Consider the following 17,177-nt stretch of genomic DNA (forward strand, 5'->3'; position numbering starts at 1 on the left):
TCACTGGCAGCCCATTCCACACACTCACCATTGTTTGCATAGTAAACTTACCCCTGACATCTCCTCTGTACCTACTTCCAAGCACCTTAAAACTTTGCCCTCTCATGCTAGCCATTTCAGCCCTGAGAAAAAGCCTCTGGCTGTCCACATGATTAATGCCTCTCATCATCTTACACACCTCGATCAGGACATCTCTCATCCTTCGTCACTCCAAGGAGAAAAGGCCGAGTTCACTCAACCTGTTTTCATAAGGCGTGCTCCCCAATCCAGGCAACATTGTTGTAAATCTCCTCTGCACCCTTTCTATGGCTTCCACGTCTTTCCTGTAGTGAGGCGACCAGAAATGAGCACAGTAATTCAAGGGGGTCTGACCAGGGTCCTATATAGCTGCAACATTACCTCTTGGCTCTTAAACTCAATCCCACAATTGATGAAGGCCATTGCCCTGTATGCCTTCTTGACCACAGAGTCAACCTGTAGCAGCTTTAGCGTCCTATGGACTCGGACCTAAGATCCCTCTGATCCTCCACACTGCCAAGAATCTTACCATTAATACTATATTCTGCCTTCATAGTTGACCTACCAAAATGAGCCACTTCACACTTACCTGGGTTGAACTCCATTTGCCACTTCTCAGCCCAGTTTTGCATCCAATCAATGTCCCATTGTAACCTCTGACAGCCCTCCACACTATCCACAACACCCCCAACCTTTGTGTCATCAGCAAATTTACTAACCCATCCCTCCACTTCCTCATCCAGGTTAATTATAAAAATCACAAAGTGTAGGGGGTCCCAGAACAGATCCCAGAGGCTCTCTACTGGTCACCGGCCTCCATGCAGATTATGACCAGTCTACAACCACTCTTTGCCTTCTGTGGGTAATCCAGTTCTGGATCCACAAAGCAAGGTTCCCTTGGATCCCATGCCTCCTTACTTTCTCAATAAGCCTTTCATGGGGTACCTTATCAAATGCCTTGCTAAAATCCATATACACTACATCTACTGCTCTACCTTAATTAATGTGTTTTGTCACATCCTCAAACAATTCAGTCAGGCTCGTAAGGCATGACCTGCCTTTGACAAACCATGCTGACTATTCCTAATTGCAACCCCCTGGGTCGCCTCAGGCTCGCTCAGCTCGTTCTTGTCTAGGGGGAGCAGCCTTCGGCCCCGCCAAACTGGGTAATCAGCTGGTGTGGATGCTGTGTGATGTCCCCGCCTCGCCCAAAAACAGACAGTACACCATATGCGATTAAATGAGTACAATTTATAAAGGTTACTATAACTAAGTGATTAATAAAGATACAGTATATATGAAGAGAAAATTAAAGAAAAGGCGCCAAACTTATCAAAGTCCAAACCACTTCGTGCACAACCATTGGAGCTCAATTACTGAAGTCTTCTGGCCACCATTCGATCCCCTCCGAACTCCTCGACTCACAGCTCAGGACCCTCCAAACTCCTCGACTCTCCAAACAGCTCAGGACCCTCCGAATGGTCAACCAAGCACATCTAGCTTCATCCCCCCCCCCACTCCTCGGAGAATCTCCCGGCCTCGGACCCCCCTTTGGGGTCCGATCCTCGCCCAGCTTAGAGCATTGCGTCCTCTCTCTCGACCCCCTCGCGCCGATCTGCCCAAAAGCCAGTCAACAAAAGCTTACAGACTCAGAAGAAAGAACATTAATCCCCATTTGGTTTACAAAGGAATACCATTCTCGTTATCAGTAAATTAGCATTCCTGCTAGTTAACAAAAAGAAGAAACCCTCTTTACATAATCATATTATACCTCTCCAAATGTTCATAAATCCTGCTCTCAGGATCTTCTCCATCAACTTACCAACCACTGAAGTAAGATTCACTGGTCTATAATTTCCTGGGCTATTCCCACTCCTTTTCTTGAATAAGGGAACAACATCTGCAACCCTCCAATTCACTGGAACCTCTCTCGTCCTCATTAATGATGCAAAGATCATCGCCAGGGTCTCAGCAATCTCTTCCCTCACTTCCCACACTAGCCTGGGGTACATCCTATCTGTCCCATTGACTTATCCAACTTGATGCTTTCCAAAAGCTTCAGCACATCCTGTTCCTTAATATCTACATGTTCAAGCTTTTCAGTCCACTGCAAGTCATCCCTACAATCACCAAGATCCTTTTCCGTAGTGAATACTGAAGCAAAGTATTCATTAAGTATCTCTGCTATCTCCTCTGGTTCCATACACACTTTCCCACTGTCACACTTGATAGATCCTATTCTCTCACATCTTATCCTCTTGCTCTTCACATACTTGTAGAATGCCTTGGGGTTTTCCTTAATCCTGTCAGCCAAGGCCTTCTCATGGCCCCTTATGCCTCTCTTCATTTCATTCTTAAGCTCCTTCCTGCTAGCCCTATAATTTTCTAGATTCCTATCATTACCTAGTTTTTTGAACCTTTCATAAGGTCTTCTTTTCTTCTTGACTAGACTTACAACAGCCTTTGTACACCACAGTTCCAGTACCCTACCATCCTTTCCATGTCTCATTGGAATGTACCTATGCAGAACCCCATGCAAATATCCCCTGAACATTTGCCACATTTCTTCTGTACGTTTCCCTGAGAACAACTGTTCCCAATTTATGCTTCCAAGTTCCTGCCTGATAGCCTCATATTTTCCCTTTCTCCAGTTAAATGTTTCCCTAACTTATCTGTTCCTATCCCTCTCCAATGCTATGGGAAAGCAGATAGAATTGTGATCACTATCTCCAAAATGCTCTCCCACTGAGAGACCTGACCACATTAATTTCCAATACCAGATCATGTACAGCCTCTCCTCTTGTAGGCTTATCTACATATTGTATCAAGAAACCTTCCTGAACACACCTAACAAACTCTACCCATCTAAACCCCTCACTCTAGGGAGATGCCAATCAATATATGGGAAATTAAAATCTCCCACCACAACGACCCTGAGCGCATCCCTTCTCTATCACCTGCCTATCTATCCTCCCTTTCGCACTGTCTCCAAAATTTCTCTATTTGTGAGCCAACCTCCTTTTCCTCTGTCACTTCAGTTCAGTTCCCACCCACTTCTCCCTCCCCCAGCAATTCTAGTTTAAACTCTCCCCAGTCGCCTTAGCAAACCTCCCTGCCAGGATATTGGTCCCCCTGGGATTCAAGTGTAACCTGTCCTTTTTGTACAGGTCATGCCTGCCCCAAAAGAGGTCCCAATGATCCAGAATCCCTGCCCCCGCTCCAATCCCTCAGCCACACATTTATCCTCCACCTCATTCTATTCCTATTTGCACTGTCACATGGTACAGGGAGTAATCCTGAGATTACTACCTTTGTAGTCCTGCTTCTCAACTCCCTGTAGTCTGATTTCAGGACCTCCTCCCTTTTCCTACCTATGTTGTTGGTACCAATATGTACCACGACCTCTGGCTGTTCTCCCTCCCACTGCAAGATATCGTGGATGCGATCAGAAACATTCCAGACCCTGGCACCTGGGAGGCAAACTGCCATCCGTGTTTCTTTCCTGCGTCCACAGAATCGCCTGTCTGACCCCCCCTAACTATAGAGTCCTGTATCACTACTGCCTTCCTCTTCCCTTCCCTACACTTCTGAGCCACAGGGCCGGCCTCTGTGCCAGAGGCACGGCCATTGTTGCTTCCCCCAGGCAGGCTGCTCCCCCCTCCCCCAGCAGTACTCAAGCAGGAATACTTATTGTTAAGGGGAACAGCCATTGGGGTACTCTCTAGTACCTGCTTCTTACCCTTCCCTCTCCTGACTGTTAACCACTTCTCTGTCTCCTGTGGTCCCATGGTGACTACCTGCCTATAGCTCCTCTCTAACACCTCCTCAGATGAAGGTCATCGAGCTGCATCTCCCTTTCCCAAACACGGTTTGACGCTTGACGCACCTGGTGCAGATATGTCCTTCCGGGAGGCCGTGGGTCTCCAGGACCTCCCACATCTGACACTGAGTACAGAAAGCCGGCCTCCCAATCTACCTGCATATCGAAATCCCCCATGACTGTCATACCATACATATCATGTATCTTTGAATACCACATACAATTCCTTTACACCTTTCGCTTGTTAGCTACCTGTGTCACCAGGGCTAAATGTCTTGAACGGCCTGTTTCAGATTGCTGCTGTTGTTCCTTGTGGCGCATCGGGCGGCTTTTTTTCCCATCCCCTTAGCAGTTGTCTGTTTTTACTAGGCCGAGTTGCTAGCTTAATGCTCAACCCGGCGTAGATGGAAAGCGTGCAAGGAGCTGGCCAGGTTCGAACCCAGGACCAAAAGTCCGGTGCTGACGCCATTATACCACCGGCTGGCTAATGCTTCAGATTAGTCTCCCTCAATTTAACCATGTTCCATCGCTTTTAGGCTTCTAGTACTCTGTTTAAAATTGCATTTATTATAAATTGCCATTATTTGAAGTGTTGAGATGAGTTACTGTGCTGACAACGACACTTCAGATAAACAGTAACCCAGTCAGTACTCATTTAGTGCATCAGCTTCTTTCATGACCGCTTTTCAGCATGTGGGTCAATCCTTCCAATAGATTCTGTGTGTACAAAATGTTATTTCAGTCCAAGAACTGACAAAACCGTTAATTACTTGAAGTATCCTGTGCAGTGTAATCCATCATAACTTTTATTAATTATGTAAAGATCTGTTGGTTGAAAATTTGTATGCATAAAATTCTACAAATTCTTTCTCTTGTAAATGTTAGATCACTTGGAATTGAAAAAGCAAATTGTGAATTGGCAAATTTACTTCCATTTGAATAACCAACACCTCTCCCCCATTCTTTTAGATAATTTATTTATTTATTGAGATACAGTGTGGAAAAGGCCCTTCCAGCCCTTCCAGCCCTGCTGCCCAGCAACCCCATGACTTAACCCTAGCCTAATCACGGGACACTTTACAATGACCAATTAACCTACCAACCAGTACATCTTTGGACTGTGGGAGGCAACCGGAGCATCCGGAGGAAACCCACACAGTCACAGAGAGAACATACAAATTTCTTGCAAGCAGTGGCAGGAATTGAAACCGGGTTGCCTGTACAGTAGAGTGTTGTGCTAACCACTATGCTACTGACTGACCATACATAATCAATTTACAAAGACTTTTATGTGCTGGTATAGAAGTATTTAATAATTATAAATTTGAATTAAGTGTTAGGTGATGCCATTTTTCTTTTTTTTCCCCCATCGTTATGCTTGATAAGTTTGAAAGGGTCAGGGTGATGGGGCCTAAGGCGAGGGGGTGGGCCTGTTCAGCTCACTGCTCTGTGAGATTGACTCGGTTCAGCACTGGACTAAGGGTCTGTGGGTGTATTCTTTTTGTGGTCTTCAGTTCAGAATCCTGTTTGCTTGTGTTTATTGTTTACGTGATTTGTTTTCTCTTTCTTGGGTGTTTGACGGTCTTTTTTCAATGGGTTCCTTTGTTTTGTGGCTGGCTTTAAGAAGATCAATCTCAAGGTTGGAAATTGTATAAATACTTTGACAATAAAATGTACTTTGAACTTTGAAGTTTGATATGAAGAGAAGCTGTGTGAGGAGCACAAGTGTGTATAGTCAAACTTAGATAAACTTCAGAGCCTACACTAGAAACCTCTTCAGTTTTTGTGTCTCAATAAAGCCCATTTCTGAGTTGTTTTTCTTCGAGTTGTTTGCCTCACTTTTTCTCAATGACCTTCCTTGTCAGTAATTTTCCCTCACATTCAGACTTAGCAATAATCCTCATTGTTTCAGTGGTATCCATTTCCTCGTGTATAGGTAAACACTCAGATTGGTGTGGTAGTAAATAGATTATTAACTCACATCCTTAACATGTAGCAACATGTTATGGAACAGGGTTTTTTTTGTATTGGGAAATGTTTGGTATGAACATATAAAACCATTAGAAAAAAAGAACTGAATCAGGGCATTTGAACCATTGGGTCTGTTCTGCCATTCAGTCAGGGCTGGTATTTTTATTACTCAGCCCATCCTTCTGCCTACTCCCTGTAACCCTTAACTCTTCTATCAATCTCAATCTCTGCCTTCAACACACCCAATAACTTAACCTCCTTTCCCATTTGTGGCAACAAATTCTGCAGATTCACTGCCCTCTGGCTGGCTGAAGAAAATTCCTCCTCATTGCATTTCACCCTTTATTCTGAGGGTGCTAGACTCAACTATGAATGGAAACGTTGTCCTCACATTCAGTGAGATGAGCTCCCCAAATCCAGAACTTGCCAATTACACTAGGGTTGTCACATTCTGTGCCAATATTGTGCCTCTAAATCCTAGTAGTTAAAAGAGAGCTGTGAAAAACTGTTTTTCTTCTCTCAAAAAATAGTACTGCTTCAGCAGTACTGCATGAGATCTGTGTTAGCCATTTCTTTCGGTCGCTGTGTAAAGGCTGTTTCTAGCTGGTTTCACGTTTAAATTAGTTTGATTCATGGTAGTCGAAACTTTTTTCCAACAGGTTTGAGTCGCGAGCAGTCGGCAATGAAGGTCGCTTTGAGAAGCAGGTGGATATGAACGTCTTTTCATCTCCAGAACGCTCGGTTTTGCAGAGCACCCCAGAACAGAGAGGGAGGGAGAGCCCCAGCAAAAGGAATGATGAAAGAGATCTGGTAATGACTTGTGCATTCTGCTGCCATTCCAAAGCAAACCCAGCTCTGTGTCACTAGGGCAGTAAAATCTTTAGTTTGGTGTCAGCATGGTATATTGACACAGCCCTGCCCAACTTGGAGGTTTTAATGATGACTAAAACTCTCTAAAGCACACATTGAGACCAGTAAACGTCAATAGAACTGAGAGAGTCCTGAATGCTCAGTAGCAGCAGTGGGTGTTCTTGATATCAAATCAGGGATCTTGGAGATCTTGACTTACAATAGGAAAATCTCTTGCTTAGTCAAGTTTTCAGTTTATGAGGGAATCATTGCACAACAAAGTATTTGTCACCTTTTGAATTACTGAAAGGCATAATTTAAATAATAGATCTTATTCCTAAATAGTATATGGGTAATTAATTCTTCATATTTAATTTTAATTTAGCACCAAACAAGTTATTATAACTTGTTTAATCACAGATGTAACGTTACAAGTGGGTTTTCTATGTTGACACACACAAAACACTGGAGGAACACAACAGGTCAGGCAGCATCTATGGAAATGAATAAACGGTTGACATTTTGGGCCAAGATGCTTCTTCAAGACATGAAACATACTTTGAAAGGAGAATTGCTTCCCCTCTTCTCCCCCCCCCCCCACTTTTTTATTCTGGCATCTTCCCCTTTCCTTTCCAGTCCTGAAGAAGGGTCTCGGCCCAAAGCGTTGAGTGTGGTGGTAGGAGCACTGATTGGCCATGTTTGTTACAGATGAGAATCTGGAGAGTTCAGGTGGGCAGGGCTTACAATAAACATTGGCTGAGATGAACAGGTTGTGTCATGTGTGTTGACAGTCGAGTAGCCCATTTAACAGCGTCATTCAGTGTTCTAAATTTAACCTTTATTTTTGTTCCAGTTTCCTCGTTCAGCAGAATTAATTCCCCTTGAACTTTACTACCAGTTGTTTAGTACAGGAGGGGCAGTACTTGGGAATGGCTCCACCTGCAAACTCCCTTCCAAAATACACGTGCCCTCCTGAGTTGGAAATAGATTATTTGATCATCACTGGTGGATGCATCAGCACTGTAGCAAGGGTTTTTGTCCTGGAAGAGCTTTTTATTCTGCCCTTGATGGTATTTTGTGCCCTTTTTGTCCACCTGTATTGCACTTTCCCTGTAGCTTTTGCACTTTATTCTGCATTCTGTTATTGTTTTACCCTGTACTACCTCCTTGCACTGTGTAATGATTTGTATGGAAGACAAGCTTTTCACGGTACCTTGGTACAACTTACTTACTTACATCAATGGCGTTTAGGGCAGCAATGAAGGTCCTCCTGCTCTGTCTGTCTGTCCATGGCCGCTCAAATGTAGATGGATTCTTCATTGCTGTTTCCATAGCAATTTTGTTTGACCAGTCAGGGTTGTTGGCCCTGAGCTGAACTCCCAAACCTGGAGGGCCAGTGGACCACTCTTAGTCTGACCTCTACCCTTTGACCTGTTTGACATGGGTAACCCTACCAAGAGGCAACACATACAGCCCTGACTCCAGCCAACAGAGCTCTCTGGGTCATTGAGATAGACAAGCCTCCAAAAACTTAGGACAAGGTCGTGTTCCTCTTGGAGGACCTAAGAGCAAATGACAATAATAGACTAATTCCAATTCCCGTTTCAATTCGCTGTTGAACTCATCATTCAGAAATTAGACTGATCAAACTTCCATTCATTGTGGATGACCTCCCAGTGTCCTATGCTGGTTTCCATCTGACCCCAATCACTTTGTCTCTCAATGTGTCTCGATTATATTTTTAAAAAATTTCCCATTCACATTATTTCCTCCAAGAGGACCACAGCCTAGTCATTGGGTTTGAAAGCCTGTGTGCCTCAGTGACCCAGACAGCTATGTCGGCTGGAGTCAGGGCTTTGTACTTTGGTTGTTGGTAGGGTCACCCAGGCCAGACTAAGAACGGTCCACCGGTGTTTCAGACTCAGGGGGTACAGCTCAGGGCTAACAACCCTATCTGCTAAAACAAAACTGTTATGGAAACCCCAATAAAGAAACCTACAGCTAAGTGTGACGGCATTCCTGAGTCTCCACCTGTGTAACTGACAGTAGTGAGGACCGAGAGGAAGCTACTGACATGATGAACGCCAGAGATGGAGGACCTTCATTGTCAACGGCATAAAGGGCAGTAGGTATTCACATTATTTGCTGATCCTTCATCAGTGCGTTTATGTAACTAAATGCCGGAAATAAATACCAATCTGAGAGGCTCTGTCTCTTCCTTAACAAGACAGTGCACATCTCTTTCTTCCTCAGCACTTTATTGTCTAAACTAAAAGGTTGCTTCCAATTTCTTCAGCTCTCAAACACCTGTACTGTGTAATCTTATCGATTGCCTGTTGGAAAGCACCAGACGGCATCATTCACTTTTCCTCTTGATCGATTTTTGCTTCTTTATCTGTATTTCAGGCAGAGAAGGACCAATCACACTTGATGGAGACTGACACCGAATTTAGTTGGAGCCGGCGTAAGTCGTTGAAGAAAGTGAGCAAAGGTTTGGAAAAAGGGATCGCAGACGAGAAATCCAGCTCTGAGAAAATCAGCAGACGAAATAGTTTTGTCAGGATGAGGGAGACAAAGGGCCAAATAAGTACAACCAATGCAGCTGATGGAGTTTCCTCAATGAGCGAAACTATCTCCCAAAGTTCAGATGGAATAAAAAGTGACTCTGAACGGCTAGACTCTGACACAAAATCTCTAAAAATGTTTATAATTGAAAAAGAGATGCAACACCTTCAGGAACCAGAGTCTGTTAAGACGGACAGTTCCTCCAATTCACTGAATTCCTTCTTTGATAAAGAGAGAAGACCAGGAAAAGCTTCAGGATCCAGGTCGAAGAGTTACACAGCAATGAAAACAACAGTCGACATCGTGCACAGTGAACAAGAGGTGAAGAAAACAAAATCTCTGCAGCTGGAAGCCAACTCTTTGGAGGGGAAAGAAAAAGCGTGCTTTGAAAAAGAGAAACAATCTGACCCTGGGTGTTCCTCCTCAAAGATTACTGAACAAAATGTTTCCAGTTTTCTATTGTATACAAGCAATGATAAAATTGATACCCTGCAAGAAGTAAGTGAAAAAGTAGTTAGCTCCTCTCTCCCTGCAACATCTGAAGACAAGGTTGAGAAACAGAACGTGAGAAAGTCGTACATTGTGGCTGACCAAACAAAACCTGAAGAAAAGGTCAGCAATTTCAGGAGGCGCTGGAATCGGCCACGTCCTGCTGATGTCAGCTCTTTATCAGAGTTGCCCTCATCTGCACCACATTCTGAAATCAAAGGAGCTGAGGTGCCTAAGGCTGTTGCGATTCAGCAATCTCATGAAAAGATGGCAAACTCGGCAATGCTGGAAACAGGTATAATTGGAAAGAAGCTGCTGAGAGTAACACGGCATAGCTCGTTCAGTAACCCAGACACAGCTACTTCAAAGAGTAGCTCTAGGTATTTTGAGAGAACATACGATGTTTCAGCCACGCGGGAAATGCTGCCCTCTACTGGATTAAAGCTGCCAGAGAACAGGGATGATACTGAGGCAGGAAAAGAAACTAAACGTTGGTTTCAAGATGACACAACTTTGGAAATCTGTCGGAAGGCCATTCCAAGAGCAAGAAGGAATGAGAAAAGCAATAATTTTTCGACAGGAGCCAACTCTGCAGCTGATCAAGTGACTGATTTTTCAATAGAGGCTACCTACCAAAAACATGTTTCAGCCAGTAGAAAGTCAGAGAGCTTCTTTGAGGAGTTCTCCAAAGGTTATCCAAAGATCTCCACTCCAGAGAAACAAAAGTCAACTTTGCTGTCTGAAGAGTTTCTTTGCAGTCCCCAGACAAGTGGAACGGATAATGTGTCAGAGGAACCCCTTGTAACACTGCCTGTGAGACGGTCGAAAACAGCAGATATTGAGAAATCAAAAAAGACGAGGGGCAGTTTGCCGCGCAAAAGCCTTAGTGTATTGGATATTGATGTTTTGATGTTAGAATACAGAAAAGAAAATTCAGAAATAAAAGTTGATGAGGAGTCAAAAAGTTTCTGTTACCATGATAAAAAGGATAGCCATCATTCCAAAACTCTTCAAGAAGATTATGAAGAACACAGAACACCAAAGTTGACAAAATTCACTGATCAAGACCTTGGAATGTCTTCCCCCTCAGGCAGAAGAAAAGTTACTTCTGATAAGCATAATAAAAAGGGTTTGCATCATAACATCCTTGACCTAGATGCTCTGATGGCCGACTATTCAAAAGAAACATCAAGGCCAATGGATCTTCTCCAAAAGAGGTCTGGTTCAAAGCTGACCAGTGGCAGGTCTCTGAGTACAAAAACTGAAAATACCTCATCACCTTTTTCTGAAGGAGTGAAGACTTCTTGGCGAAATGATCAAAACAAGAAACATCGTGATGCCGAATTGAAAAGGGATGTTCATGATGACATGTACACTGACTTGAAAAGAAGTCTCACAGAAAAGAAGAAAAGCAGACCTTACTCCGCTTACTGTGAGTATGAAGAGGTGAGGAAGAATGTTTCTTCAACCCACCAGAAGTCAGAGTGTGAAGGAAGCAAAGAAATGGATGGTGATACCAGCACAATAGCCAGTATAATTAGACGGCACAAACATGAGAAAAGGAAAAGCCAACCATCTCCAGCCTCTCCAGGGTACAGTGACTTGCAACAGGCTGATCTGCTTGTAGGTGGGCAAATGACTGATGCTGGCAGGGACAAATGGAAATCTAGAAAGGATGATCAATGGGAACCGGTGCCAAGTCGCAAAAAGGACTGGAGTGATGAGGCGAGTTTTGTAATTTCTGCAGCGATGGACAGTTCAAACCAGACGCTGGAAGGTCATTACCTGAGGAGTAAAGCCAGCTTCTTGGATGACATGGACAGCTCATGGAGCCCTGTTTATGGTTCTTCACATGTGTTGGAGAAGGAAAAGTACTTAGAGATGTCAGTAGACGACGAGCAGCACTTGACAGTGGAAAGCAGGACAAAACACCGCGGAGAACACCCTGGCCAAAGTTCTCCTCGAATATCCAGAGGCCATCCCAAAGAGCCGCATCGTTCTGTTTCAGAGGTTAAAAAGTCAAGACCTATCGAAGTTCACAAGGAGACACAAAAAGCGTTTGATGGGCTTATGATAAACCTGCAAGGTACATCAGCAGACTACAAGCGTTATGAAGGAAGAAGGAGCAACTCACCTGACAGAGTTCAACACCGTGGCTTAGAGATTTCAAAGCGCAGATTACCGTCAACAGTGGAGGATAAAATGGTAAGTCCGTTAGCAAACACTCCTGGATTAATAATCAGTCGGGCAAAGTAGGCAGAAAATATTATTATTTTAAATCATTGATTGGTTCAAAGTGTCAGTTACTTTCCAAGTATGTGTACTGTGTACAACCCTGAGATTCATCTTCTCCAGACAGCCACCAAACTAAGAAAACCATGGAGGTCATTCAAAGAAAAGCATCAAACAACCCCCTCCCTTGCACAAAAAAAACAAATAAAACTCCAAAAACCAACAATCCCCTGTACAAAAAAAACTAACAAATCTAAAACTAACAGAAACCAGAATATTAACATTTTATTAGGGGAAGACCATATTAAATTGACCTTTGCTGATTATGAAATTTAGCCATTTACTGTAATCACTGTATGTGCTATAAATTTAAAACATCTCAAAGGTTGACAAATCTATACGTTTTGAGTATTTTTACATTGAGAACTAGATTCCCCACAAAAAGCCTGGTTTATTTATCTTCCCTGAGGTTTCCAAATTTAGTCTATGCTACAGTTCTGGTGTGAGGTTCTCTGATGTATAAAGAATCCCTTTCATTCCAATGTGGTGTTTCTGCACATGAGCCTGAATCGAAGAACATTGAGCTTGGGCTGTTCGTGGACGTTTTCCCCCCTGCCCCTCCCCTCCTCCTACTTCCTTCTCATTCTTCCATTTCTCCCTCACTTCACCTCTTTCCCCACTATCTGTTTCTCCCTCCCTTCCTTCTCCTTTTCCCCTTAATGTTCTTCCTTCTCTTCCTTGTCATAGTCCCTTTGGTCCATCTTATCTGTACCAAACATGTTGTTCAGCAAGCCGTCTGCCCATAGTCCTCTGAGCCTCTGCTGTCCACATATTTATCTAGTTCAGGGGTTCTCAGCCTCCTTTATGCTAATGAGCCATACCATTAGCCAAGAGGTCAGTGGACCCCAGGTTGGGAACCCCTGTTCAAGATCATTTTTAACTGTTGCTAGTGTGCCTGCCTCAATCAGTAGTTCTGGCAGCGCGTTACTGAAAAACCCTACAGTTTGCATTAAGAAGCTGCCCCCCGATGTCCCTTTTAAATCTCTTACCTATGATCTTAAACCATCTCTGGGAAGGCTATGTACCTTCCCCTTGGGTGGTGGGTGGCGATACAACTCTACCAAAGGAGGTGTAAGGTGCTCCTTCCCTTTGTTGGCCTGCAGGTCACCCCTGGGCAAGGTGTAGCGCCTGCTTAGCCCCCTGATCAGGGTCACATGAAGCCATGGGAGCAAGTGGTGGATGATCGTATGAACAACTGGTGTGCATGTCACAAGTCCTGGTTATGCGACCACTGACACCAGGCAGACAATCTCTGAAAGGTATTGATAATGGCTGGAGTCACCTGTCTTGTAAAGGCACTGCCCAGAAGAAGGCGATGCCAAAGTACATCTGTACAAAAATTTGCCAGGAACAATCATGGTTATGAGACCGTGATCACCCATGTCATATGACATGGCACATAATGATGATAATGACCTTCACCTATCTATGGACCTTATGATTATTTTATGCTTCAATCTGCTACGTTCTAGGCAACAAAGTCTTAGTCCACATAACCTCTCCTTGTAGCTCAGGATACCAAATGCAAACATCTTCCAGGTAAATTATCTCTTCACCCTTTCTAATTTAATAACATCTTTCCTGTAGCAGGGTGACCAAAAATATACACAGTACTTGAAGTGCAGCTTCACCAAAATCTTATCATATTGCAAAGTAACTCAAATTTTTAATTTTCCTTTCTCATCACTTTCTACCAAGTTAGTTTAATTACGGTTCTGCTCTGGATTTTGTGAGATTTCCAGGCTGGTTTCAGCCGAGACCCTTCTTCAGGACAAAGGAGAAAGGGGCAAGATGGCAGAATAAAACCGTGGGGGGGAGGGGAAGGAGGATAGCCATGTGGGTGCAAAAGGTCAAGGGTTGCAGAAGGGGGAATCTCTAGGAGAGGAGAGTGGACCATAGGAGAAAGGGAAGGAAGAGGGGACCCAGAGGGAGGTGATAGACAGGTGAGAAGAGTTAAGAGGCCAGAATGCGGAACAGATTGCCAGGGGTGGGAATAACATTGCCAAGTCATTCAGAAATCTGTTTGCCATGGAGTTTTAATGCTCGAGAACGCATTGTAGACATACAAGTGTATCTTCTGGTGCCCGATTAAAAGGGATGGTTTGCTTACAACCAGATTCAGATTCAGGTTAAGATTCATTTATTTATCACATGTGCATTGAAACTTACAGTGAAACGCATCATTCGCACTAATAACAAACATTAATAACCCAATGATGTGATGGGGGCAGCCTGCAAGTGTGGCCTCGTGGTCTGGAACCCATAACATGCCCAACCCTCTGCAGAACACAACAAACAACAGCAAAACCCCTGTTCCTCCCAAATGCACAAACGTCATTCTCCAACCCTGGGTCAGACCATCTTCGGCCTCCAGCAGACACCACTGTCATCTCCTGCATCATCAGAGGGTACGGGGATATCTTTTATACATACCTAGCAGTCTTATCTTAAATTCTGTGTCTTCCCAGCGACGAAGATTTGGATGGACTAATTTATTTAAACACTACAATTGCACAGTTTTGAATATTGCTGCATTGCCGGAGGGTCTTGGTATGTTTGTTCATATTAAATACAAACAGCGTGGTAAAATGCTAGCACACTTTTCTTTTACTGTTAGTGACTTGCAGCTCGACACGAGCGTGTGCAACCAACTTACCAACTTCTCTTCTGGTTCCGGGTGAACCACCCGCATTGCCCACTGGGAAATGAAGTTCTTTAATATGTACACACTCTGTGTCCCCCACCCCTGGGTCTAACCTTGTTAATGAGGACACGTCTTGTGCCAAGATGAGGTCATCCTCAGGGTGGAGGAGCAACACCTTATATTCCATCTGGGTAGCCTCCATCCTGACAGCATGAATATTGATGAATACATACACAACGCCGGAAGAACTCAGCAGGTCAGGCAGCATCCGTGAGAAAAGAGTAGCCAACATTCGTCAGGAATGTGGGGTAAGAGAGGGCCGAAGCCCAGTAATAGAGGTAGGGGAGGGGCTAGGGCCTAGACGCGCCAGGTGGAAAACCAATCAGAGGAGAGATAAAGGGGGAGGGGGAGGAGATAAGCATGAAAGAACTGTAGAGATAAAGAAGCAGAATGAGAGGCAGAGTTGAAGTGGGTGGAAACCGGGAGATCCTGTCTATTGTGACGGACGGAGCGGAGGTGCTCGACGAAGCAGTCCCCCAATCTGTGTCGGGTCTCACCGATGTAGAGGAGGCTACACCGGGAGCACCGGATGCAATAGACGACTCCAGCAGACTCGCAGGTGAAGTGTTACCTCACCTGGAAGGACTGTCTGGGGCCCGGAATGGTAGTAAGTGGGGAGGTGTGGGGACAGGTGTAGCATTTGCGCTTGCAGGGATAAGTGCCAGGTGGGAGTTCTGTGAGGAGGGACGTGTGGACCAGGTAGTCGTGAAGGGAACGATCCCTGCGGAAAGCTGAGAGGGGCAGGGAGGGAAAGATGTGCTGGGTGGTGGGGTCCCGTTGAAGGTGGCGGAAGTTGCAGAGGAAAATATGCTGGATCCGGAGGCTGGTGGGGTGATATGTGAGGACAAGGGGAACCCTGTCCCTGTTGTGACGGGAGGATGGCTTAAGGGCTGAAGTGTGGGAAGTGGAGGAGATGCGAGTGAGGGCATCTTTGATGACTCCAGAAGGGAAACCACGATCCTGAAAGAGAGAGGACATTTGAGAAGTCCTGGAACGGAAAGCCTCATCCTGGGAGCAGATGTGGTGGAGACCAAGGAACTGGGAATAGGGAATGGCATTTTTGCATTGGGCAGGGTGGGAAGAGATATAGTCAAGATAGTTATGGGAGTCAGTGGGTTTATAGAAGATGTCAGTGGACAGTCTGTCTCCAGAGATGGAGACTGAGAGATCGAGAAAGAGGAGAAAAGTGTCCCAGATGAACCAAGTGAATTTGAGGGCTGGGTGAAAGTTAGAGGCAAAGTCGATGAAATTGACGAGCCCAGCATGGGTGCAGGAAGCAGCACCAATGTAGTCATCGATGTAGCGAAGGAAAAGTTGGGGAGTGGTGCCAGTATCAATTTGGAGCATAGACTGTTCCACATAACCCACAAAGAGGCAGGCATAACTGGGGCCCATGCGAGTGCCCATGGCTACGCCCGTGATCTGGAGAAAGTGTGAAGAGCCAAAGGAGAAGTTATTGAGAGTTAGAACAAGCTCCGCCAGCCGGAGGAGTGAGGTGGTGCTGGGGAACTGGTGGGGTCTGTAATCCAAAAAGTAGCGGAGGGCTTTGAGGCCTTCTTGATGTGGGATGGAGGTGTATAAGGATTGAACATCCATGGTAAAAATGAAGCAGTCGGGGCCAGGGAATTGGAAGTTATTGAAGAGGTGAAGGGCATGGGATGCATCCTGGATGTAGGTGGGGAGGGACTGAACTATGGTGACAAAATGGAGTCCAGGTAGGCAAACACAAGTTCGGTGGGGCAGGAGCAGGCTGAAACTATGGGTCTGCCGGGACAGTCAGGCTTGTGGATCTGGGGGAGGAGGTAAAACCGAGCTGTGCAGGGTGTGGGAATTATGAGTTTTTTGGCTGAGGGAGGAAGGTGTTAGGAGTTGATGAGGGTAGAGATGGTGCAGGAGACAGCGGATTGATGTTTTTGGTGGGGTCCTGTTCCAGGAGTAAGTACAAGGAGGTGTCAGAGCTGCCGTTTGGCCTCAGTGAGGTAGAGGTCCGTCTGCCAGACCACTGCGGCACCACCTTTGTCTGCGGGTTTGATGGTGAATATCGATTTCATCTTCCGTTAAAAAAGAAATTCCCTTCCCCTCCTCCTCCCCCCCCCAATTCCCCACTCTGGCCTCTCCTCACCCACCTATCACCTGCCCCTGGGTCCACTCTCCCCTCTTATCAGATTCCAACTTATCAAGCCTTTGAGTGTTGAAAGGCCCTATTTTTTTGCTTAGTAGGGGAATTCAGGGTTATGGAGAAAAAGCAGGCAGCCGGAGCTGAGTCCATGGCCAGATCAGTCACGATCCTATTGAATGGTGGAGCAGGCTCGACAGGCCAGATGGCCGACTCCTGCTCCTATTTCTTATGTTCTTCTTTTGACCTTTCCCACCCACCTGGCTTCACCTCTCACCTTCCAGCTATCCTCCTTCCCCTCCCCCCACCTTTTTATTCTGGCTTTTACCCCCCCCCCCCATTCCATTCCAGTC

At 45.2% G+C, this 17,177-nt stretch overlaps 1 protein-coding gene across 4 annotated transcripts in view; it reads left to right on the forward strand.

Moving 5' to 3' along the window:
- The window catches only part of LOC132404048 (uncharacterized), a 267,886-nt gene that overhangs the window by 98,283 nt on the left and 152,426 nt on the right, over window positions 1–17,177 (forward strand). For all 4 annotated transcript variants that reach the window (XM_059988029.1, XM_059988027.1, XM_059988026.1 and 1 more), the window contains exons 3-4: window positions 6,469–6,619; window positions 9,065–11,917. In XM_059988029.1, coding sequence (XP_059844012.1) covers window positions 6,469–6,619; window positions 9,065–11,917 — 3,004 coding nt within the window. The remainder of the gene's footprint in view (window positions 1–6,468; window positions 6,620–9,064; window positions 11,918–17,177) is intronic.

Source organism: Hypanus sabinus, chromosome 13, assembly GCF_030144855.1.
Source record: "Hypanus sabinus isolate sHypSab1 chromosome 13, sHypSab1.hap1, whole genome shotgun sequence".
NCBI classification, from domain to species: Eukaryota; Metazoa; Chordata; class Chondrichthyes; order Myliobatiformes; family Dasyatidae; genus Hypanus; species Hypanus sabinus.